Source organism: Camarhynchus parvulus, chromosome 4 (genome assembly GCF_901933205.1).
Source record: "Camarhynchus parvulus chromosome 4, STF_HiC, whole genome shotgun sequence".
NCBI lineage: Eukaryota > Metazoa > Chordata > Aves > Passeriformes > Thraupidae > Camarhynchus > Camarhynchus parvulus.
In genome coordinates, this window is record NC_044574.1 from 23,210,363 (window position 1) to 23,231,693 (window position 21,331).

Below are 21,331 nucleotides of genomic sequence, written 5' to 3' on the forward strand. Positions count from 1 at the left end.
CATGACAGGAACTCAGGTCATCCCCAGTTCTTATTTCCCTGATAACTGTACTCTGAAGACAATGGCTTATGATTCAAGGTGCTGCACAAGCTTCTGAAGTTCTTCCTTTTGGCCTGTGGGAAGATTCTCTGGCATATATGCAAGGTTTGTATTGCTGTATTCTGAAGCAATGCCCCACTGGATTCATCCCCCACTCCTCCCACTAAAAGAATGCAGCCATCAAGAATCTAAGTTGACTTGACTCGAAGATCAAGCAAGGGAAATGCCACTACTAGTTTTACCTCTTACTGCTCTTGAGAAAGGATCTGCTGCTCCCCCTTTGCTAAGAGAGGGAAGTGAGAATGATCCCACTGTAATGAACTTGGCCATTCTTTAACATCTTTATGACTGACCCACAAGTCACAATTCAAGGTTTTGACTAATTCTGCAGGAGAAACAGGGTAGCAATAGGGGTAACAACACTTAGTTTTTCCATCTCTTTGGGATGGCTTGTGAAAAGCCACTGGAATCTCAGGAACACTTTCATATTCCTAAAAGGAGCAATTTTTCACACCACAGTAACAGCTCATCATCTGCTTCAAACTGATGAAGACAGGTCCCATACAGGGGCACTACTATTGCAGGTGTGTGCAAGTTTCAGAAAGGCATTCTGATTTTCTGACACCTCTATTCACCCTCCTGGTTAAGATGGGCCCTGAAGCAGTGCTGTGCTAACCTGAACAGTCAAGGACAAGAGATCCTTGGAGTACAACTTGTCAGCATCCTCTTCCTAACCCCAAAGGAGCAGGGACCAGCCTGGGTGCTACAGGGCCAGAGGAAGCCAAGAGGACACTCAGCTGCAACACCAGGGTGCTGTGCCTCTTGGACCACAGTGCCTACAAGGGCTGCATTGGCAACCCTCCTACATCCAGGGTTGCTACATGAAAGCAGCACTCATCAGTAGGGAGGAGGAAATGGCATGATGAAAGATGACAGTCTGATTTTAAGCCCCCATAATTCCCACTCACTTTGAGTGGCTTTTGACGTGTGAAAAATCTTACAGGACAAAAAGCCTGAGGCATATTTGCCTGAAGTGCCAGATGATTGCTGCAGAGTAAGTCCCTATGTGGAAGCCATTAACATGCAGAACCTGGAAGCATCTGGTTCAAGGACACAGCTATTTCAGTCAGATAACAGTGTCTTGTATTGTTTATCTAAATTGTTATACAATTCCCTCAATCTTCAAGTAACTGTCCTAAAGCTTAAACTGTACCTACAATTCTGTAATCTACCCATTTCTGGGTAAGCAGTTACAGTAACAGCACTCATTACCAAGATTCTGATCTTACCTCCTGTTTAACTATTGATACACCACGTTTGAAGGCACACCAGTCAAGTAGTCCAGAAAGTATTATTTGACCAGTTGCAGGATAATTTTGTACTACCCCAACATTCTATTATTCAACTAAGATGTCTATACCTTCTAGTCTGAAACCTGTTCATGGTCATCCTTCTCTATCTTCCCCTCCATTTCAGAACCCCATGCAACAAGCCGAACACGGACAAACACTGTCATCTCAAGGATTTTAATAGCACTGGCCAATTGAGAATAATAAAAACAAGTAGAAACAAAGTAACAGTAAAGGCAAAAATATCAAGAGAACATTGGAAGTATTCATTCCTGCTAGTCAAATGAGGTAGGAAGCTGATATATGGGGCTGAATTTATTTTTAATGATTTCTTCACAGCAGAGATTAATTTTTTGCAGATTCATTAAAAAGACTGCTTTCAGATAGAGTATGTCATGAAGGAAAAAGATAACTATCAGGTAATGTTAAAGCCAATATCTGTTTTCTACTTAGGCTGATCCAAAATTAAGGTAATTCTCCTTAAATTCAATGTTCAAACAAGCAGAATTCTCCTCTGCTGAAGACAGGTGGTGTCACTGTAACTTAGGGAATACTTGCCCCAGCAATCTGATGAAATAAAAAATGTGTGGCTGCATATGGAATGTAGGCAGGACAACCAAAGAATGAAAACTGAAGACCTGCCAGTGGATCAGTCTGTAACTGCTGTCCACTGGCACTAATTACACAACTGATGCCTGCAGAACTGCGTGGTCTCCCAAAAGATGCAGTTTAGACTGCACCAGTGTCAATGGATCCCAACCAGGACTGGGGCATTATTTTTGAAGTCAGTTCTACCTTAGGGCTGGACCTAAACCCTACCAATTTACTTAGAAATGATCTTCTGACTTCAATGCCAGTTAGAGCACACATTTAACCAGGCAAAGAATCGCCCCAAAAGAAAAAAAAATTGGTGAGACCTAAGTTCCAGTCCATAGATCACAGTTTATATAGAATGATTACAGTCTATAACTGGACTAAGGTAGAAAGATATTCTATTTCATTTTTTTCCCATATCATTTGAAATATTTAAAGTGCTGTTTAGGAACATTTCTGGAAGCAGAAATCTGCAGTTTGAAGGTAACTTTTCACTTAAAAGATGATTCATTATTAAAAACAGGTTTGTACCATCTTCAGTAACAAAAAAAAATTGCTATAAAAATAGAGATTTGAAAATAGACTGAATTCACATGTACCAGGTACCATTTCTAGTGTAAAACTGGTTTAGTTTATGAAAAATATATTTCCTTAAAAAAAGCATAGGCTTACAGTATTATCACTAGGAAGATCAACAAAATTCCTTCAGTATGTATTACACATTATACTCTAGGCTTTTTGACAGGTGGATCCTGCAGGCTGAATTTAGGAATTTCACAAGAAGAAGCAAAAGGAATTCTTTTGGCTGACACCTTCTTCCCAATTGTTTCAATCTGAAAAAGAAAACACATTCAACAAGTCAATGTGGCAAGCTAACAATCATGATACCTGTGAGGAATCTACAAAGAACACATTTTATGAGCATTAGAATAAAACAAGCCACAGAGCACAGTGTGCCCAAGGACAGTTTCTGTGACTGGAGTTGCAAAGAGTTTGTTAAAAAACAAAAACAGCCAACCAGCCCTTTTACAGGTGCCTGCTTTGCCTACTTAAAGCTGCATCTTGACAATTTGAGAATTCATCTGCCTCACCTTCCACAGGACTACAAATACAAGCACCATAAAATGTTTCTGGGTATTCATAAAATATGGAGCCTCAAACTCCTTTTCCTAAAAATTTATAGTAAAAAGCTTTTTCCCTCCATAATGCAGTAGGCTGGTTTTGAAGCAACACAGCTCTGAAAGGCTAAAGGCAGCCAACACAACAAGTGAAAGCCTGTTACACAACCAACACACTCAAGCCAGGTATGGCAAATTCAAAGAGCAAGGCAAATTCCTTAATTTCTAGGTCAGACGAATGTGAATCACTAAGGACAGAGCTTGTGGAAGACAAAACACCAACTAGGTAAGACAGTTCAGACACTCAGTAAATAAGCAGAACTGTAGCTTTCCTCTTAAGTAATGCAGGTCAAATGCAAAGCTCCAAAAGATAAAATACTTCAACTATTCTATTTTAACAAAATTTTGATGAATATATTCTAGGCAGACATCTGAATTAACGCTGAAGAGCATTGTTTAAACAGTCAAGAGGTACACTGGTGTGTACCAATGTATATGGTACATACATATGGTATGTACACACCATAATTGCCTTTAACAGCTTCAACTGCCTGGTTAAATGAATTTATACAAGCTTATTCACAATCATAGCTTAAACATGTTAAAAATATCCAGAGAGAAATCCTACAGCCATTATAAGAATAAGCACAGTACTCAGGAATACAGGGAATGAAAAGTGACTGAAACATGGATCTGATCTGGCCTGCAGATTTTGTTCTTATGGTATCTGGCTGAGATGCTTCCATCAGATTATTCTGGGATTTGGTCATTTCAGTATTAGTCAAATTCCATCTATGCTGAAAGTGCTTCAAGCCCTTCAATCAAGGCTCACTCTGCTTTTCCTGCTTGAGACCTAAGTAGGCTTTTTTCTCAAATCAGAAATTACCCTGCCTAGAATCACAGAGCTTCCCATTCGTATTTCCTGAATTAAGCTTTAACTGTGGAAACAGGTTATAATTGAAGTGGTAGGTGTGTTTTAAGTTATTTAAATGCTAGTTTGAGAAAAAAAAATTAAAACTACTCAAATTCATAGGTTTGGATAGTATACAATGGAACTGCTATCAGCATCAGTCTAATACAACAGCTTTTGACAAGGGAAGTTAGAAGATGAGGGCCCTAAAAACTTCCATTTTGGGATTGTCTGTTTAAGACAAAATCCTTTTTATTATTTTATGCAGAAAATATAGGTTAATTGTTAAATGCCTTTGCAATGATATTCTGGATGAAAAATCTGGATAATAAACCTGCATGACTAATTGCATTCTGGATGGGAAACTCACAAATTAGTTAAAAATTCAAGTAGAATTTCATAGAAGAAACACAGAAGTACAGTCTCTGATCTATAAAGTCTTTAAGCCACAGGAGACTTCAGAAGACAAATTCCTAGGAGAAATATCACACAGATTAGAATTTGATCTTGAATTTGCTATTAGCTTAGCAAAACACTTAGCTATAAAGTTAAGCTTCTGGTTCCTCTCTCTGGTATAAACAAACACCGTTGTTTGCATCTTCTGGCTGATCTTAATCAAACACAAAGGACTAAAAGGACTAATCAGTCATCTCCTCCTTCTTGAGCCTTTCACTGACTATCTCCAGATACATCTTTGCATTCACTGCTTTCACCTCCAATATCAGCCAGCTTTGCTTCAGAGACCTCAGGGAGAAGAGTCCAAAACTTCCCTTAATAGTTTGTCCAAGTGAAGATCTCACTGGCTGATAAACATTTATTACCTTCATTACCTTTTGTTCAGTGTTTAAGTCTCATGTCTCCAGTAAACCTGCTTATGTCTTTTGTGAGGAGCAAAAATGGTACTTACAACTTACATTTACTTCTGCAGGAAGTGTTTTGCTATCCTGTTACTGTCAATTTCAAAAACCCTCTTTTTTTTTGGTGATAATAAAGTAAGACTCCAAGTAGGGGCTATGGCATAGATTGTAACACAAATTCAGCCCTTCTGCAAAGACTGCAGATCTGGAAGAAACACTGCAGGAGCTGGTTTTGGAGTCAAATATCATGCCAGAATAAATTTAGGCATAAGATTTAGCAGTTTTTCACATTTATCTCGTAATTGTCCATTATTTCTCTGCTGCAAAGAAGGGCAGAGCAGCATTCAGATGTTGCTGCTGTAGATTTATGGCTGCACTCCATGACCTCAGATGTCTTCTCCAACCTGAATGATTCCAAGGTAGGCTTATACTGTGCAATGTTGATGGCATAGCCTCAACTTTAAAAGCACATCAGTCTGTGAAAGTAGTACCATAGTGGAGAAAAACAGTACTAATGAACACTTAAGAACAAACAGGTTTACATTTAAATCCTCACCTCTAGAGGTTTTTTTTCCACTTACTACTCAGTCACTGAAGAAGGAGAGCAATAGGGAAGAGAGCAGAAGGAAAACAACATAAGAAACATCACCCAGATGATTACCTGGAAGCCAATGACTTGTAGCTCATTGTGAAGATCATCTAGAACTCTCCTACCATCAAAGATAAATGCAGGCTTGAGCATTTTCTTATGAATACGTTCATAATCCAACTCCTGTAAAGAGTAATTAAAGCAGATAGAATAAATAAGTAGCATAACACTCTCTCTTTTTTTCTTTAGTTTAAATTAAAGATAGCATTTACCTTAAACATGTCCCATTCAGTGCAAATTACAAGGGCATGAGCTCCATCACAGGCTTCGTAGGGATCTTTACTGATAGTGACCAAGCGAGACACTGTAACAGAAGGAAAATACTTCTTTACTCTGCATGTCTTTAGCATCGGTCTGGCATGTTTCTGGCAAATGAGTCTCCTTCCTTGCCCTACACAAACAAGTGGTTTCAAGTCACTCACCTAGTGGTATTTTCTACCAAGATACTTAATATTTTGGTTTTACATATTGAAATGAAAGCAGGTTGTACCTGGCATCTGTGCAGTCAGAGCACTTAAATGTTTAAAGTCAAGCATTCAAATTTGATGTCAACCGTCAAGCAAATCTCTAGAATTTGAAGGTACTATGGAGTGCTCAAATGCCAACTCTCACAAAGGTCATTGTCTGTACAACAGCAGCACATCAGTTTCTATTTTACACTCAGTTCACACTAGTGCAGAGACACATGTGGCTCTCCAGGGGCTGCCTGAGCAGCTGCCTAGAGGAAAGCCTCCCCTTTCCCTCTAATTCAAGGCCATGTCTAATAATGTACACTTTTCATTCTTCATCACAGCTCAATTTGCTCCATAGAAGCCTCAACTATTCTCCTCATCCATCAGCTCCATTCCCCCTCTCCCCAGTAAGAAAACAGAAGTCCCAAATACCCCTTACCTCTGTAATCATAGGTGATTTTAAAGGTTTCTTGAGTGTAAGGGAACAAAGTAATTTGGAAATTATATGAGGGAAGGGAGAATGCTCTGTAGTACATTCCAGAATCACTTCTTTATTTCTATTTTAAATATGTAAGAAAGAGCTAAGATAGAACTTGGGGCACAAAGGAACTGTTAGAACTAGTCTGTCCTGGACATTCTTCTTTCTCCTTCTTTTAATTATTCAGAGATAAAATGCTAGGCATCTATTCAAATGAGTGTTTATTGGAAGAAAAATATACAGAAGTTGAGAATTAGCATTTATCTAAAAAAGCTACAGGGAAAGGAAGAAGAATGAGAGTAATCCTCTGAGCGATAACAATAATTTAGTAAGTGCAACCAACGGCACAATGATGTCATGCTGAAAATGAATTTATAACATTTAAACAGACCTGTGTGTATTGAGAATAGGGTGGGAAGAGGGGAATAAACTTTATATGAGAATTCTTACCTTGGTTATCTTCTGAGACACCCAGATGCGAGAGATCAAAGATGATTTGTTCCTTAGGTACTTTAGGGTCATAGATATGCAGCTTTGCTCCTTCATCCATTAAATACTTGCTAATGTAGATACTGGATGACTCTCTAGGGAAGAGAATCAATCAGTTAAGGAACCAGCTGGCATGTTCCAAGTAATGAAAGTTCTCAACTATCATGATATGTGATGCCAGAGTTTTTATATAATTTTTACATTAAATAACTTAGTGGCAACCATGCCAGCAGGAAACCTGTAATCTTGATGGACACCAAGGACAATAATATGAAAAGGTTTGTATCTCTTTTGCTGAATCATCCAATAAAGATAATGAGTCTGATGACTCCTAGTGACCAAAATTATAAAGGCCTAGAGTTTTTAAGCTTTCTCCACAAACCGCAGTTGAAGAGTTGTATCAAGTTTGACCTTTACAGGAGAACAGAATTAACCACTTCAGGAAATCAAGCTGAAACTTTATTTTCACAAAGCCACTTAGAACCAGCTGCAAAAGTTTGCATTCTTTTCTGTGGAGAATGGAAGGAGTCTGTCAAAATCTATCTTTGCTTGTGCAAGTTAATAAGGACTAGAATTATCTGCAACTTTCTGCATGATTCAGGTCTGTTGTAGAGGTCAAGAATCAGTTCTCACCCACTTAAGGAAGACTAATCCTTGTTACGAACCAATGCAGTCACAAGAAAAAGAGGGTTCCATGTCCAGCCATTAATTCAGTTCAGTGCTGGGTATTAGCTGGGGGCTGGTGACAGCTGTAGGGAGTCCATGCTGGTGAACTGAGCTTACCTTGTGTCCCCAGTATCCTTTTTGAAAGCAAACCCTAAAATAGCAATCTTCTTGTCAGTGACAGTATTAAACAAGCTGTCAATAATGCGGGAAGCAAATCTTCTTCTCTGATAATCATTCATGTCTATCACCTGAAATTATACAAGCCATGACAGTACAGAGGGGAGCCATTTTAAACTATAAACAGATTCTATTAACAATCAAGCTGAACTACCCACACACAGATTTAATAGAGGCTTAAAAGAGAAGGCTAAGCATTTTTACTCAGTATCATAAGCAATCCAAAGATAAATTTAGTTAATTTATTACATTCTGAGATAAATCCTATTTAATGAGTGAATACTGATGCACATATATACATCTTAACATGCATTATCTAGTTTAAAGGCTAGGATTTCTTTCAGATTACTTTTTTCAAAAAATTAAAACTTACTGCTTTCCATGTCTCTGCCTAGAACACAATTACAGTGTTAGGGTACTTGCTAGTACTCCAACCTTTTTCATGCTATGTACATCCCATTGCCAGACCTACACTTTCTCACATGCCATGTGTAACAACTGTGAGAATATTTTTAGCCTTTTTAATCCACACTGACAGATGCCAATACACAAAACCTGTGTAATTCAACCACACTTAAACGCCTCACTTCTGTTATTTTGTTATTACATGCAAGCATTCCAATTTTCCTGGGATGGAGAAGAGTGAAGGGAAAACAGGCTAACCAAAATGAAGACCAAAAAAACCAAAGCTTCTAATAAGGCAGGAAAATCGTGTACTTGGTATTCTGGGGGCATCTGCTAGGCAGCCTTATACCTGACCACCAGAGACAAATGAGGACAATAAACCAAAGGGGTTGTTTGACCACACTACACATCTCAAAGCTTCTCAGTCAGGACTAGGGAGAAAGGTGAGGTGCTTTCACTGGTTAATAGGGAAATGCTTGCTAGTACAGACTGGGTATCATTGCTGCATTGGAGCCAGGCCTGAGGGCATCCACATATTCCCAACCATTCCTAACATTAAACAAGGGAACAACAGCAATCATGTTTGTTTATTTTTAAAAATAGCAAGATCTACTGTGTTCTTTCAGAACTGTAATAGTAGACCCTGAGGAAAAGATTACAAGTTCTGAATTCAAAGTGGACAGATACCCAAGTGCAAAAGAAAGACAGGAGACACATGCTTGTACTTCACATCATCTACTGCTGCTAGACAGCTTCACAATCCATTTGGTCCAATCCATTTAATTCACCCCAAAAAAGCTGAAGCACACACAAGTATCAAATGTCAGCGTTAAGCCGAGGGCCCTGAAATGTAAAGGTGAGCAGCACTAAGGTATCTGCTCCCTGGAGCTGAAACAAAGGTTGTGTGGACAGTGCTTAAAAGCTCAATGCCTCAAAGCTGAGTGCTGAAGAAACACCACCCTCTGAAAAAATTGGTGAAGAACTTGTACCTGCTGCCAGTAGCGAGCCACCTCAGGTAAGTTCAGTGCCTCACAGAGGTACACTAAATTCAAGACATCCTTCTGAAAACAGCTACCTCCAAACCCTGAAAGTGAAAACAGTTATTTTACAGGTGACTAAGTTACCCATCCTGGCCAATCTGTGGAACCAAGCAGTTTTTGGCAATCACCGACATAGTCAGCATTGTGATTTTTCCCAGTATTTCACTGCTAGCAAATGAAAACCCTTAATCTCCTAAAATCCAACTCCTGGACCTACTTAGTCAGCTACAGAAAGCTTAATTATGCTTCAGTTTCCACTGAAATCAATGGAAGTTTTAACACAGAAACCGGAACCTGTATGAGAAAAAGCAACTATAGGCTATTATTAAAACAAGGTAGACAAGCTCCTAGGCCTGTTAACACCTCACCTCAAGATTTAGACTAAGATTTCTCAAAACAAGCGTGTTAGGATTAGGTTCCTTCCTCTTGCACCCCCAAATGCAATCTAATCTTTACCAAGAATGAAAGATCACCACAGCTGACCAAGGGAGAGCTGAGGCAGAGGGATCCTTGAACCTAGAACTTTGCTCAGCAAGCAGAATCCCAGAAACAACACACTGTAGAAGGAATTATAACAAACTAGTAGCAATTCATGCACCAATCACCACTTCATCACATTTTACTCTCTCATAATTCTAATCCAGAAATGACTACCTATGGCATTTAGGGCCATGGCCCAGCTGACAAGGTGGTGACTGGTCAAAGGTTGGACTCAATCAAAGGTTGGAGGCCTTTTCCAGCCTTATGATCCTATGAATTCATCCTACACATTAGAAGCTGTCATCACACATTCTGAGCTAAAGGTATTCTCTTCTCCCTCAGGCCACTGGCAGCAACTCCCAAACAAAACTGCAGCAGCTGCAATTGGGAAGATTGGGAAGACATCTTAGAGAGCACTGTTGGCAGTGATGTTTCAGAAAAATTAAGTCACAGCTTTTCTTTCCAGTGTCACAGGCAGGGTAAACCATGCACTCTGAACTCTCCAGTTTCAGGTTGCAGGGGTCTGCAGCAACCTCAGTTCTACATATTTTACCAGAAAAATTGATTTATACTAGTATTCTACAGTAATATTTTCATACATTAAGCACTTCTAATGCTGTAGAAAATTTTAGAGAATTAGAGTACTTATTTCAAAACACTACTATTATATTATATTATATTGCACTATTAAAACAGAAGCCCAGTGGGGAAAAAGAAAGGAAGATTTTTTCACTTACCAACACTGGCTTTGAGAAATTTATTTCCAATTCTTTGGTCTGTTCCAATAGCTCTAGCTACTTCTTCAACATCTGCTCCTGTAGCTTCACACAGAGCACTGATTGAGTTAATGCTGCTGATTCTTTGGGCAAGGAAAGCATTAGCTGCCTGCAAATAAAAAGTATAGTAAAGAACTTCATTTTTCCACAAACCAAGATGTCCACAGACCAAAGGGAGTTGCTACTGGAAGGATTACTTTAGTATCTATGCAACTCCACTGACACACAAAAGGGTAACCTAATGAGTTTAACATATAGATGCCAGTTAATGGGATTTAAGCAAAACAAGATAATGCTTAACTTGCAGAGTTTGAACCATTTTATGATGGTAATCAGTTTCTGCAGCACTGGAGGCTTGCTCTTACTAATAACTAACAGCAATCAAAGTGAGAAAAGAGTTCACAGAAAGTCAGAATCATCTATTAGCCAGGTCAGCTGATCTGAAAAGATCAATATCCTTTGACATATGCATTGGGCCCTCCCAACCTCACCTGTCTTTCCTAGCTGCAACACTCAGTGTCAACAAAATTCTGCCTTTGAGCCTTGTCCCACACCCCTTGCTCATTGCAGACCACAGCAGGCAACACTAACCAGTTTAGAAAGTTCTGATGACCAGGTATTGGTTGTGAGGATTTTTTCTTTGGGCACCCAGTGCTCATAAACAGCACACAAAGCACGGACAGCTTTCTGTCCCTCTGGAGAGTCATCCCCACCGATGAGCACTCGGTCCGGGTTCTTCAGGTCCTTGATGGCTGTTCCCTCAGCAAGGAACTCTGGGTTAGACAGCACCTACGCCCACAGCAGAAAAACAACAAGTAAAAGCCAAAAGCAACAGCCAGGCTTTAAATACACAACTCAAAGATTATGTTTACCTGCAAATCCAAGTTAGGCTTAGTATTAGCATCAAATATTCGACGAATGCTCTCTGCAGCACGTACTGGAACTGTGCTTTTCTCAGTGACAATTTTATAGCCATTTGAATTCTGTACAATTCTTCTAGCACATGCTTCAATGTATTTCAGATCAGCTGCTCGGCCTTTTCCCATTCCATAGGTCTTTGTTGGTGTATTAACCTAATTACAAATAGGTGAAAAGGGAAGAAATGCTACAGGTCAGTACCTCTTGTGTTAAGAGGCAAAGTGAAATTGTTAAGACTGATGGACATTCTCCTTCTCAGAGGAAGGAAAATGCTTCTACCTCAGAATTATTCTGGTTACCACATCAGATGAAGAGGTATTAGCTGTCACAATTACACATTTTGTTTCCCACAGAAAGCTCACTGGTCTCTACTTAAACAAGCGCAATTCATAGCAGTTCTGCAGGCTTTGGTGAAACAATCCTTATTCTGGAAACACCAGTAATTTCTACATGATTATGGCCAGTCACTTTTTGTTACCTATCCTACACTAGGAGTGCAAAGACTCAGGTAAGAATCTTGTGGCCAGTGAGGCAACTACAGCTTAAACTCCCTTTGCAATGAAACCTAAGCATAGGACTGATGAAAACTAATATACTGATGTATACAGAAAAGACAACACGAGGGAAAACACGTAGTTTAGATTAAGACAGAGGGTCCTTTTCATTACAAATGGAAAGAAGAAATGGCAACAACATGTAAAACACAACAGCTTGTTTTGAGCCAAGGACAGGTGGCAATATATGGGCTGTATTAGTGGCTGCCATCCAACCACACAGCATTCATTTGAGACTTATTGCATGAAGGAAAATACTGTTAGGAAGGGAGCTCCAAACTACAGTGCCCTAACAAAGAGGAGATCTCAAGAGAAAACAACTTTAACAAAAAACTTAACTGTGGTCTACCAAGGCAAATAGCAATCAGCTCTTTTAGACTTTGAATTAGTAACAACCTCTAGATTACAAAAGGTTAATCTTTGACTAAATCCTCTTTCTAGTGGTGTCAATAGCTTTGAAACATTAAAGCCATCCCTGCTTCCATTAATACACTATTTTGAAAAGATTCTAGAAATAGGTCATCTTTGTAACCACATAACCAGCATACAATTTTGCATATCTGTCTAGGAATTTTATCATTATTACCAAGGTCCCACAGGTTTCACCAGTACAGTGCAATGACAGGGCTGCACTACATTCTGCTCTGACTCCATACACCTAACCAAATTAAACATCAACATTACCATTGTGACTTAGAACCTGTTCATTTGTTAAAGGGGCTACTGGCTATAAGAAAAACAAATAAAAAGCTTAATTAACACTTTTACAGCACTACACAGAAAGACAAGGAGCAATCTGTGACACAATGACATGACATTGCTAACTGAATCTACATGACAAAAGAAAGGCAACTTCCTAAAAGAAAAGTAACATAATGATTTGATAAGAAAGAAAAAAAAATATTAACACAACCACCTTCTCCTATACTTACAGAAATAAATACAAGATCAGCTTCTCTAATGGCATCATCAATACTGGTGGAAAAGAAGAGGTTTTTTCCTCGACAGGATTCTACTACCTCCTGTAACCCCGGCTGAAAAAGAAGCAGAAAAAACCCAGTTAAGATTAATGCAGTTAGAAGAACAGCAAACTCTATGCCCAAACAGAATATAATTTCAGATACAGAAAGATTTTCTGGTTTTCCCTGTCAGTGCAGCATGTTTTCAGCCTGGCAGATGTAAAGCTTCTGAAGACTATTTACACAGTAAAAAAAGTTAAACTCTTTCTTATTCAAAAGACTCACACTGCTGTCCTGAAACTTTCAGCCACACTGAATTGCTTATTTGCACAGCCAAATTTTAGCTTTCAGTTATTCCTGTGCTCAGTTCTACTACCACGAGATGCAATTTAAGAAATACCTGTAGAGTGATGTTAAGCAGATCCAAGAAAAAGTCTTAAAATATTCCCTAGACTGCAAACAAAGGAGGTGGTCTCAATTCTCCTGTTCCCATTGTCCACGATCCCCTCAATATCAGATCTAAAACTGCTTCAGCACAAAAAAACATCCCACAAAGTCTTCCACCAAGTAAGCAAGCCCAGATCCAGTGAAAGATAGGCAGCAGAGACACACATGAAATCAAGACCACTCCTTTTAGCAACCACCCCTCTTTGGGCCAGATTAAACTTATCCTGGCACCACTCCTACAAGTGTGGGAGAATCACAACAGCCATAATATGATTAAATTCTTTCCAGAGACACCGAGTGCTGTAACACTTTCCCCTCTCTTAACACCTCCACTCAGACAAGAGAGGCAGGAGGTCACATATAAATGAGCAATCCTCTGTATGGATTTTTAAGAATGGTCTTAAAAAAAACTTAACCAAGATATTTTGTTTGAATAGTCAGTCATGCACGTTCACGTGGCAATCATATCTCCAACTCATTACACCTATCATGACATTAGATACTTAAGTAAATGCCAGAAAGGCAAAGGTTAACTGGATGGAGAGAAAAAAGCAAGCAGAAGCTTTCTTTTATGCAAGACATTTTTACTGTCTCATTTTATATCAAATACCACCCACTTAAAAGAAAAACAAAGGTCAGAACAGGCAAAACAACATCCTACAATCCATCGGATATTCCAACTATGATCCTCACAATGGGATGTAAATAGAACTAGACAATTTCTGACACTGAAAAGAAATAATCCAATCCAAAAAAACCCCAGAAAAACCTCACTGTGCAATGACTCAATTTTACAACTGTCTGAACTAACTCTTGGCAGTTTTTGTACATTCTTTGTAAGCAAAGGACACCATTCCAGGAAACAGATGTTACAAGTTTGGGTTTTTAAAAAAAAAAAAACACACCAAGGCAAGCTCTACTTTGGCTCATTCAGTCTAAGTGTTAAGAGAAAACAAAGTACTTGCTTTCAAAAACTATATTCATGTCTCACCTACTAATCTGAACATAATACACAGTCGCCTTTGAATTTATAGGACAAAGGAGGTCTATTCATCTTGCCTTAGTCACAGTATAGCTCTGGTTTTTAGAGGGAAGAAAACTTCTTACAGCAAAAGAGCAACTGTTAGTACCAGTCAGATCCCTTGTCTTTGGGAGATGAGTGAAGATACATTTTCACTCCTATTAAAGAACTCAAATCTATAAAAACTGTATTTCATGAAAGAATGAAGGAAAGAAAAAGAGACCTATTCTTTTATGATGAAAAAGAGTAGAAAAAAACAAATGCTAAAAGAAGCAAAATAAAAAAATGCTTGACATATTTTCAAATTAAAGTAATTCTGTAATAAAGGAGTGACAGTGTGGTACATTTATTTGTCCTAGTCTTCTTAGGCCAGACTGAAGATTCATGGTACAGCTGAATCAGAAACATGACTGTCCCGATCTTTCCACATAAAGTTGGGCAGCACAGATTGGATTTTGGCAGTATTTAGAATGCAAATAAAGCTTACAGGTCAGTATTAACACATTTATACTGTGCTACAACCCAGCAGATAGTATCTGTAATTGAACAAGAGGACTATGTTATGATCAAATCAGGTCCCAAAACAAAGTCAGCATGATTTAACACAATTCACTATATATAGAATTACTTTTTCCTTATTAGGCCCGTCATATAATCATTAATACACATCAGCATCGGCTGCATTAAGTTATTTCCAGAAATATATAACCAGAAACCTGGTTTAATGAGCAGAAGGGACAGGCAGGTGTTCCAGAACACTCTTTTTGAAGGACATCACTGACATGCTAAGTTTGACAAGCTTCAGCAATGGGCGATAGGGAAATGCCACGTAGTGGGAGACAAGCAAAGGCAACGCTGGCTGGAATAAGAGACAACAGTGATGTTTACCTCGTAGATTGGGAGCGTGTCTGAATTCCAGGCATTGATTCTGGCCTCATTGACATCCACAACAGTAACTTTGATATTGGGGCACATTTGTGCAATAACACTACAGGTTGGCCCACCAACATAACCAGCACCAATGCAGCAAATCTTCTTAATCTCAAACATGATTGCTCTAGTAAGAGGAGAGGGAAACAGAAAATCCGGAGTTACAAATTAAAATACCGGCCGACAATTCAGGGAAAACAAAGAGTATCAGTGATTTCAGATTTTATTATGCTGCGGCCCACAGAAGCGTTTTCTTTCTCTTGAAATGCACTGCTACTCCTCTCTCCAAGCCGGGATGGTGTTGGAGCCGGCCCCTCTCCGGAGCGCCAGCACACACAGAGCACCAAAGAAGGGTTTCTGCGGCGGCTTTGAGTCAGGACACCCCGATCACCCCCCTCGGGCCGAGGAATTGCTGATGCCGCGGCAGCCCCGGCTACGAGCAGCGCCCGCCGCCGCAGGCAGCGCTCGGCGGGCCCGGGCCGCGCCCCTGCCCCCGGAGCCCCTCGGCCGGCACGGGGAGGCCGCAGCTCCCGCCGCCTCCCCGGAGCAGGCTGCGGGCCGGGCCGGCCGCGCTGCCCCAGGGCCGGGCCGGCGCCGCGGGCTCCATCCCCGGCAGCGCGGCGGGAAGGGAGCGGCTCCCCGGCCGCGCCCCGGCCCCGCGCCCCGGGGCGGCAGCGGGGGACTGCGGCCGGCACCGCAGCACGGACACTCACCGCGGGCAGGCAGGCGCGGTCCGGCCCCGGCGCCGCGGATGGAGCGGGAGCGCTGCGGCGGGGATGCGCGGCGGGGATGCTCGGAGAGGATGCGCGCCGAGCTCAACGCGACGCTCCGCTGCGAAGAGAGCGGCGGCGGCGGCGGCCGCTATTTAAAGGGCTGCGGCGGGCCCGAGGCGGCCGCTTCATGGCGAGGACGCCGAAGAGGGCCGTCCCGCCTCCTCCCCTTCCCTCGGGGGCGGAGAACGGCGCCGGCCGGCCCGCCCCGCGCTCCCCGCCCGCCGCGGGGCCGGCGAATGGCCGCGGGACAGCTCGGGCAGGCCCGGCCCGGCCCCGCCCGGGCGGCTGAGGCGCCGCAGGGCCCCCGGGCACGGCTGGGAGCTGCAGGGCTGGGCCGCTGAACTGCTCCCGTCTTCTGCCTCCGGGTGCTTTTGTAAGAGAACCTTATTGTGGTGGTTGGATAATTTTTTCTCCTTCAGCTATGGTTACTGTGAAGTAAAGAAGGCGGTGTTCATCCTTCTGTACCGTAGCACCGTCTCAACAAAGAGAAGTGAAGGGAAACGTGGATAGGTTACAGTAAAGTTCAGAGTTTAAAGTTTAAACTTTGAAAGTTCAGTGGTAAACATTTCTCAGAAGAAGAAAATAAAACGAGCTTGCGCTCTTGTGACCTGGGTACTGCCCAGGGACCTCTTGCCTAGCAGTGTTGAAGTTCTCAGATACTGCTCTTGCCTTTCATGTAAACATGATATGGTATTAGTATACTACATATGACTTTGGGAGCAGAAAGATTGTGAGAATTCTGCTGTCTTCTTCTCCAGTACACTTAGGTTCGCTTATACTGCCTCTCCTAGAAGCTGGGTGGGGGACTTTGCTCCATCTGCATTTTGACTTAGATTAGGCTTTAAACAGATTACAGTCGCCAGTCTAGGTGGATAGGCATGTTCTTATCAAAGCAACTAAAGAATTGCCTTGTTCTTATGTGGCATTTTCATCCATAGCTCTTAAAATATATTTTAAAAAGTTGGATCATTATTTCTGCTTTATGTCTTATCCTGTTGCTACTTTGGAGGATCTGGTCTTTCCCTAGAAGAATCTCTACCTATTTGAGTGAGTACAGTCTCAGGTCCTTTAGAAATGCCTGTAAAATATGTGTGTTTCTACTGAAAGAGCCTACTGAGGTTTGCAGTCAGTGCAGGACCCCGGCAGATTCAGCATGGTTAGTCAATGAACCACCTGACAAAGGCACAGGGTTCACTGTGTTTATTCTGAAGTAAAAACAAGTCATACCTTTTCCCATTGCTTACTGGCACAGATGTCTCAATTTTAAACACATCTAGATTTTTGTAGGTTTTTTCCCCCCAGGGAAACCTAAGCAAAGAAAATAGAAGCTCAGTGAGTGACTCAGAAGTCAGTCTCACCTATACCATCCTCTTCGACCTCCCAACTAATCTCCTTAGGTCTCAGAATAGCCATGAATGCATACATTTGTACTGCAAGAATGTTATCTGGGCCCTCTGTACCAGCCACAGCCAAAACCACTTCAGGTCCTTTGAGTGGTCTGCTGAGGGCGTTGGTAAGTGTGCTTTGTGCGTGCCTGGCACACAAGGAGTGCATTTCCTAGAAACACCCAGGGTACAAGGTGGGGTGTGTGTGAGAAGGACTTCCCTCTGCCTGCTGGTGTATGTGTGGGTAGTTAGTAGCTCACAATTGCTGAGTTTGCTAAGAACAAGGGCAAGAGCTTCAGAGCCTTCCTCAGCTGGGAGGGTTCAGGCACACTTACCTCAGGAGAGTGCTGTGTCCTGAGGATTATAAAGAAACACGTGGATCTAACACTCCACCTGCATCTGTGCTACTTGCCAAGGAGCTTCAAAAGGGGTATTTTTTCTATCTGGTAATCATGGCCCTTACCTGAGAGGAGAAAGGTCTGGGTTGTTGTCTATTATTTGAGAGCTGTTTCAAATGTCTGAAGAGCCCTTGGAACAGGCAATGGGCCCCAGTCCCTTTTCTCGAAGTAAAGGACCTTCACTAACAGACAGTCACACCCCTGCCTGGGACATTGATCTCACATTCCCTCTTGCAAACAGCACAACTTAACCTGAAAGGTTGGACTGCATGATCTTGGAGGGCTTTCCCAGCCTAAATGATTCTGTGAAAGGATGACGAGGGCTGCTTTTGTTTCCCTGTAGCCTGCACTCTGCTGGTGAGGGCACTGCGGGCAGATTAAAAAATGCAGGGCTCAGAGGCATTGCAAATAAATGATGTGAAGTTTGGGTCTCCCCTCTTCTTACAAAAAAACTTCTGAGTTATTGGATGGGATCTTCTTGGTTTTTCCATTGAGGCAGACCCATCATTTACCAGGATGCAGAATTTTTTGCAACAGCATGCAAGGCAAGAAAGGTTATGTAAGGCTGCTGTAAAGCAGATGAGACTGGTCCACTGTTGTCCATTTTTTAAAATAAAAGTTGTGAATTCTGCTCTGCTTTTTTGAAGGCTCAGTGTAGACTGTGAATACTTTTGCAGTACAGGATAAGTAAACTAAGTAATAGGAGGAATAGGATTTCAGGAGTATGTTTTTCTTTAGCATTGGCAATTGACTAGGTCAGGTGAATCCCTCTTCCAGCATATTGGGGAGCGGGTTTGAAGCCACACCTCTGCCTTTCCAGAAACCACTGAGGGAAGAGCGATCTGAATGCCAAAGGTGGGTGGAGGGGCCACTTTTCACCTCCCATGTACAAGCTGTTCTGTTATGCAAGGGAGAAATCATGGTTTTTGAAGGATTTGGGGGATGAGGGGAAGGAGAGGGAAGACAAAGAGCAAGCAAGTTCATGATTGCATAATCTCCTGGCTGGCATCCTGATGTTAGAGGTGGGAGGAAAAGCCAGGAAAGAGCCATGGATAATAAAGATTTGAATTCTCTCTGGTTATTGTTTAATGTCAGACTGATTGCCAACCAGATTTAGCTGATAATTAACTAAAGGCAGCTGAGTTTGTGTAATCTGTTTCTGACACGAACATCTGACACAGATTCAACAACCACCATTACGTGTCAAGCCTTTCTTTAACTTCTGACAAGGCACAACTGGGAGGCAACCGCACCTGTAACCGGGATATCCAATCCAAGGTGCTCGGCACAGTCCCAGGCCGAGGCACAAAAGTGCCCTGAAGAGCAGTTGGATCAGTATTTGAATCCATTCCTTGTATTTTACAACATGAAGAGGAAGAAAGGAGATGCAGCTAAAGAGATTATTCAGGACGTGTGGGACTGGCTCCAACAGCTGCATAAAGCAGCCATATGCCATTTTTGAACACAGAGAGAACCTGAGCTCTGTGTGTGCTCGGAGCCAACATTGTCTTGCTACAAGAGACATTTTCTGCCTGACACATCCCTACTTACACCCTCTCCCCATCTCCACCTCTCTGGTTCACCAGAACTATGACATTGCTGAACAACCTGACAGTTTGCCAAAGCATCTTATGATTAATCTAATACAGTATTTTCTTTGCTGGTGACAACCAGCCTCTCAAACTGCAATTATTGGTAAAATTTGTTGCAAAATGCAGTGAATTTCTGGTCAGGTTCAACATGCCTGTTTGCATATGGCATGGAACATCTGGACAACAACCTCATCAGGTCTCATGTACAATACTGCCATGTAAATAAAACTCCGAAGTCATGCAGAATTAAAACTTTTGAAAGCTGGAGGAAGGGCTCTCTGAGAACTCTGATGAACATATCCTGTCAAACCCCATTCTTTAAGTAACTGCACAACATTTTGTTTCCCAGTACATGACCTTCCTCTAATTACATTATTTAAAGCTCTCAGTATACAGAACAATTATTCACACTTCCTTCCAGGCATGATTACGTTTGGTGGGCTATCTGTTGTTTTCTAAGTGCCTCTTTTTTTCCATTCTCTTCTGATGTTTTTCTGGAAACCATACACTTCATGCCAGACATCAAAGCTGCTGCTCCAGAAGCAGTGCTGTGGGCAGCAGCGTTGCTTTTCTGAACACGGGGCACCACCAGGAGAGCCATTTCAGGCTAACAGCCATCTCACCAGAACAGTAAGGAACCATTAAATGCTGAACCTAATGCAATGGAAGAGCAGCTGGATAAGGCACTGCTTCTCATCACTGCCCCACTGGAGAGAAATGGTCCTGTAGCATCCCTTCTTTAAAGGGTTTTACTCAGCTGAGCTGCCCCATTCCCATAACAGTTGTTTGCATAAAATAAGGTGAAGATTTGATCTACCCTCACAGTATAGTGAAAAGCTAATTCGGTTCAATCTCTTCCCCTTACATACTGAAGCCCAACACAATACAGCAGGAGGGAGTGTCAGAGACAAGATGCATTGGTGATTCAAATTGCAAGCTAGTATTTGATGAAGGGGAAAATGATTATTTGGATTTTCTATTTTAAATAAGACTTCATGAAATCACTAAGAGAGTTGAAGAATCCCAATTTTTACTCATTGTCACAAGAAAGCAGATTTTGATGCATTACCTGTGGTGTTTGGTGTAGTGCCAGTCTCCTGTGGAGGCTTCCTTGGGTTGTTTTCCTGCTAATAATTTTCATTTCATCATTTATCTTTTCAAGTTCTGCCCTAAACTTAACACCTTCTTTAAGATTTGATTTATATATTGAACCAATGACTGTGACCTTCAGAATGTTGTACAGTGGTGGGGTTTTTCACTGGTCTGCTAAAGGAAGCATATTTTCTCATCTTTAGATTTTAAGGACAGTTTTTGCAGCAATTAATTAATTTTAAACCAGTTATAAGTCTGAAAACTACATAGTCACAAAAATTATTCTTCTGTTTCATCATTTTTAGCTTGGAAGATGTAACATTAAACCCTATAAAAGCAAAGACCTGTTTTCTTAAACCTTGCTACATGTGATCTTTGATTATAAATTACTGCTTTATTTTCAGTAAGTATTTTACAGTAACACTTTCCATAAAGGCAAGAAGAGTGAAATATTTAAAATGCTGTATATATAAGGTGAATTAATATATTAATATAATATATATATTAATAGTTGGCTATATTAATATATTAATATTGCCAAATATTGAAGCACATTTATTTCAGACACCCCCTCTGGCCAGTGCTCTGACCTGCAGATGTTAAAAAGGTAGTGTGGAAGCCAGATTCTTCTAGCTATTATATTTAACTACAGAGAGTCTGCTATGGGGGTTGGCAATTTTGATACAAGTGTTCAGTTACTTTTCTTATATGAAAAGCAAAATCTTCAGCTGATGTTGCCTGGAAGTTGGTAAGAGTTATGTTGTTTTACAAGTGAGGATGTGG

General features: G+C 41.2%; 1 protein-coding gene across 1 annotated transcript; it reads right to left on the reverse strand.

The window, feature by feature from the left end:
* Nucleotides 1-1,549: 1,549 nt before the first annotated feature.
* Nucleotides 1,550-16,240, reverse strand: UGDH (UDP-glucose 6-dehydrogenase). The gene is made up of 12 exons (XM_030947286.1): nt 16,022-16,240; nt 15,267-15,435; nt 12,884-12,985; nt 11,352-11,552; nt 11,071-11,268; nt 10,441-10,588; nt 9,173-9,267; nt 7,719-7,849; nt 6,897-7,030; nt 5,729-5,820; nt 5,529-5,639; nt 1,550-2,815 (listed from the first exon to the last, which is right to left on the reverse strand). The coding sequence occupies exons 2-12, from the start codon at nt 15,426-15,428 to the stop codon at nt 2,705-2,707; spliced, it is 1,485 nt and encodes a 494-aa protein (XP_030803146.1). The 5' UTR covers nt 15,429-15,435; nt 16,022-16,240; the 3' UTR covers nt 1,550-2,704.
* Between the last annotated feature and the right edge of the window lie 5,091 nt (nt 16,241-21,331).